General features: G+C 47.0%; 2 protein-coding genes across 3 annotated transcripts in view; one reads left to right on the forward strand and one right to left on the reverse strand.

The window, feature by feature from the left end:
• The window catches only part of LOC122526799 (metabotropic glutamate receptor 6-like), a 13,830-nt gene extending 12,632 nt beyond the window's left edge, over positions 1-1,198 (reverse strand). The window contains exons 1-3 of the mRNA XM_043650341.1: positions 965-1,198; positions 721-880; positions 488-624 (exon numbers count right to left, since the gene is read on the reverse strand). Of these exons, the coding sequence (XP_043506276.1) occupies positions 488-624; positions 721-880; positions 965-1,198 (531 nt within the window). The remainder of the gene's footprint in view (positions 1-487; positions 625-720; positions 881-964) is intronic.
• Positions 1,199-1,931: 733 nt separating this feature from the next.
• The window catches only part of LOC122539184 (sodium-coupled monocarboxylate transporter 2-like), a 4,354-nt gene continuing 2,136 nt past the window's right edge, over positions 1,932-4,149 (forward strand). The window contains exons 1-6 of one of the 2 annotated variants that reach the window (XM_043673881.1): positions 1,932-2,218; positions 2,335-2,494; positions 2,568-2,633; positions 2,732-2,851; positions 2,980-3,134; positions 3,242-3,382. In XM_043673881.1, the coding sequence (XP_043529816.1) occupies positions 2,016-2,218; positions 2,335-2,494; positions 2,568-2,633; positions 2,732-2,851; positions 2,980-3,134; positions 3,242-3,382 (845 nt within the window). In that variant the 5' untranslated portion in view covers positions 1,932-2,015. The remainder of the gene's footprint in view (positions 2,219-2,334; positions 2,495-2,567; positions 2,634-2,731; positions 2,852-2,979; positions 3,135-3,241; positions 3,383-4,149) is intronic. The other variant, XM_043673883.1, reaches the window with a different exon arrangement.

Raw genomic sequence — 4,149 nt, forward strand, 5'->3', positions numbered from 1 at the left:
ATTTTCACCTGCGGGGACATTTAAAATCTATTGTACACGCGACATGGATTGAAAATGCTGAAATACCACGAAATAGAATAGAGCAAGGCTTCCGACAAATTCGAGGAACCACCAGGAACGATAGAGTAACCAGATGGATGACAAGACGCGTGCAAGGTGGTAATTTTCGAGCATCTTTTGTAAAAGTAATTAAAATAAGAAAATTCATTGTATCTCGTAAACGAAGACAGATAGGACATATATTTCTATGACGTTTTTTTTTCATTATTTTTAGGCGTACAATCAGCTTCCCAAGTGGGCGCCACAAGTTACGAAACACCCTTGTATACGCCTCATTTCCGTCTCTTCATTTGCCTTTGTAATAAATTTTTTAAATTGTAGAACAGGGTAAAGAGACTTTACCCCGTACTCTGTGAGAAATGCACGCTGACGAACAATTTCGTCGTTCTCAGGAATTCGTTTCGTCGAATGTACCGTGTGTACAAACCTGAATGGTGACCGAGCTCGACTGAGCGCCGAGCACCGTCACCACCCGATCCAATTCCCCGTCCAAGAACTTTGCCACGCTCCGATCCTCGCAGCGGTAGCCCTCCTCGCCGAGTCGATTGCCACGCGCCATGAAACCTGTGCCAGAACAGAAAAACGACGGCTGGCTGGATCGTTGGAGAACGTAGAAACTAGATCGCGAGCTGATCTCCCTTAGAGCGAGCTTCTTGTTACCCTTGACGAAGTAAAACGCTTGCTGCAGCGCGTAGGTCGGGTTGTCGCAGGTGTCGAACGCCAGCGCGCCCAGTCGTACGCCCGCCAGTATCCTCGGATCTTCGTTGACGCGCTCGATCGTGTACAGCATCGCTTCCAGCGGTTGAATCCCGTCTTCGGTCTGCGCGTAACAAACGTTGCAACGTTGGTTGCAACGTTGATCGTGTTGCACCGCCGCCAGAATTCTCCTGATCGACTCGTTTACCTGAATTTCGCCGCAGCTGTTGCCGTCGTTGCCCTTACGATGCACGGGGAACAGCCCTCCCAGCAACAGATCGCCCGTCACGTTCGCGTACCAGACTTCGCCGTGCCTGGTGCTGGTGCGCTGAACGTTGGACGAGACTGCGATCGCCAACAGGTTTGTCGTCCACAGCAGCCGAATCGCAAAACCGATCACTGTCGTCGTCGTCGTCGTCGTCGTCGTCGTCGTCGTTGCCATCGCGACGTCTTTTTTTTTTTTTGTCTCTTCTCGTTCCACGTGGTTGCGAAACGACAAAGAACACCAACGAGACGTCGACAACGACACGTGTTGGAAAATCAGCGGATATCCTCCGGCTACTCAATCCGCGATCCGTCCGACTAGATGAGGTCTGACCTCTCGGGAGGCCGGCAGCGATACGAGACACTCGCGATTCGCGATGGGAGCAAGGAGTGGCCGATCTCCAGGAAAAACGGAAATCGATCGAGAGGTTTAGGTTACGGGGGAATGACGTTGGGCAAGGTGGAGCGCAAACAAATCGGAAAGCGAGGGAAGGAACATCGTGTGGGTAAACATCGCTGGAAAAGTCAGCAAAGAGCAATCTCGTTAAACGCGGGGGGCAGGGGTACGCCTGTGTGGTACGCGTCGCGGTTTCCAACTCTTTCTACGAGCAACGGCACGAGCACGAGCACCACAGCAAGAGCAGCACAGCCACACGAGGACGAGGACGAGGTCGAGGAAGAGGAAGAGAAGAGGAAGTTAACAGAGGCGACGGAGGAAGCGGGAGTGGGAACGATAACGATGGAATCTCCAATTATTCAATCGTCTGTCCGAGCTGGTCCGTTTAACCGCATCGCACTCCTCGTCGGCTCCCCGACGTTAGAAGCGAACCGTTTCGAGAACGAGCCGGCCACGCTCTCGCGCGCGCGACTTTTCCTTTTTGGCTGGAAAGAATCGAGCCAAACGAAAGAAAGAAAGAAAGAGAGAGAGAGAGAGAGAGAGAGAAAGAAGGAGAAAAACTTTGGAGAGAAGCTTCGGAGGAAGAGCGAAAGGTGCCATGGACGAGAGTGGCGACGGTACGACGCGGAGATCGTTCGACGCGATCGATTGTGCCGTGTTTGCGGGAATGCTCGCCGTTTCGGCCATCATCGGCGTCTATCAGGCGTACAAGTCGCGAAAAAACGAAGACGCGGTCCGAGAGTACCTGGTCGGCGGACAGGCCATGTCCATCTTTCCTATAACGATGTCCTTGATAGCCAGGTAATATCCGCACGAAATTGCCATTCCTTCTTCCCCCCCCCCCCTGGAAATCACTTTTTATCACTCTTTGTTCTTCCCTCTCTCAACCTACGTTTTCTTCTGGCTCTCTTCTTCAGCTACATATCCGGGATAACGATCCTCGGCCTACCAGCCGAGATGTACGTCTACGGGACGCAGTTCTGGAGCGTCGTGATTGCCGACTCGTTTGTCTCGTTGACGATGATCGTCGTCTATCTGCCGGTGTTTTACGGCCTTGGCATCACTTCGTCTTACGAGGTAAGCCTCTTATACTCTCACCTTCTTTCTTTCTTTCCCTTTCGTTCGACAATTCTTTCGCTCGTCTTTGCAGTATCTCAAACTAAGGTTCAACGGCGCCGTTCGACTCTTGGGTTCCGTCATATTTCTCCTGAAAATGGCAAGTAGACAATAGATGTAATGAAAGAGAGAGACAGAGAGAGAGAGAGAGAGAGAGAGAGAACGAATTAAACTCAAACGATCTACGCTTTGTTCCAGCTGCTGTACATCCCGCTCGTCATATACGTTCCCGCGCTGGCGTTCAATCAAGTCACCGGGATAAATCTACACGCGATCGCGGTGTTGGTCTGCGTCGTTTGCATATTTTATACCACTCTGGTAAGCGTGAGAAATTATTTCCCATTTATTTCCCCTTTTTTTTAATCGCCCCACTGCTCCCTCGCGACGCTTCTCGTTCACCGACCACCAACCAAACGTTTCTCCCCTCTTCTCCCCGTAATTTTCAGGGTGGCTTGAAGGCGGTTGTTTGGACCGACGCCGTTCAGACGATCGTCATGTTTGGCGGAGTGATAGCGATAGCGGCGATCGGGACGAACCAGGTCGGCGGGTTCCAAGAAGTTTGGAAGAGAAATCGCGACACCGATCGGATCGAGTTCTTCGAGTAAGAGTTCTCCGCTTCTACCGAATCTCTCGCGTATCGCTTACCCCCCCCCCCCCCCGGTTCTTCGTTTCATCCTTCGTTTCCTATTGCCCTGTGTATCGATTTAGCATGGATTTAGATCCGACGGCGAGGCACACCTTCTGGACGGTCGTCGTCGGCAACTACTTCAGCTGGTTGGCAAGTTGCTCTGTGAATCAAGCGATGGTACAACGATGCTTGGCCATGCCCAACTTGAACAAGGCCAACATGTGAGTTTCCTTTTTTCTTCTTTTGTCCCAGGGCCTGCACATTTTTGGAGCGACAGGGAAATTTTGTACAATGCATACATGCACTTCTTTAATTCACACTGATGAAATAATATTCCTAAATATTACTATATATTCTTTTGGTATACTACATTTGTGAATGTTGAAATTTTTGAAGTTGAAATGCGTTTAATGCATTTGGGACTACCTTTGAATGCACCAGTAATACCAATGTCTCCAAATTCTGTAAAGGAGATCTAACATATGCTACTATATTCTTTTTGGTAATATTTACATTATAAATTGTACTTCTTTTGGTAAGAATCTGTTTATCGTGTATTTTAGATTTTAACTATTATTTTATATTTATATTGAGGACACATTGAGGACAGTATGCTGTCTGATAAACGTGTAGCCTGTATTTTCTCCTATTTTTGAATTATTTAATACATGATTGAAAGAGTTCCAGAGAATGTGTAGCATTTGACAAGTGTATTGTTTTATTAAAATTATTAATTATTTTTCACTTTAGAGGTATTTTATTAAATAAAATTAAAATACCTCCAGTAACGTTTCCTGGTGTGGTATGTTCAAAAACAAGTTCCTTGCTTCTTGAAAAATTATATAATTATATTGTAATATATAAATTATCCATTATACATAATATTATATAATATAAAATATGTTAGGAAAACTTTGTACAATGCATATATGCACTTTTTTAATTCACATTGATAAAATATTCTTAAATATTACTATATATTTTTTAT

The sequence above is a fragment of the Frieseomelitta varia genome, unplaced genomic scaffold, assembly GCF_011392965.1.
Source record: "Frieseomelitta varia isolate USP_RPSP 00005682 unplaced genomic scaffold, Fvar_1.2 scaffold_192, whole genome shotgun sequence".
Taxonomy (NCBI): Eukaryota; Metazoa; Arthropoda; class Insecta; order Hymenoptera; family Apidae; genus Frieseomelitta; species Frieseomelitta varia.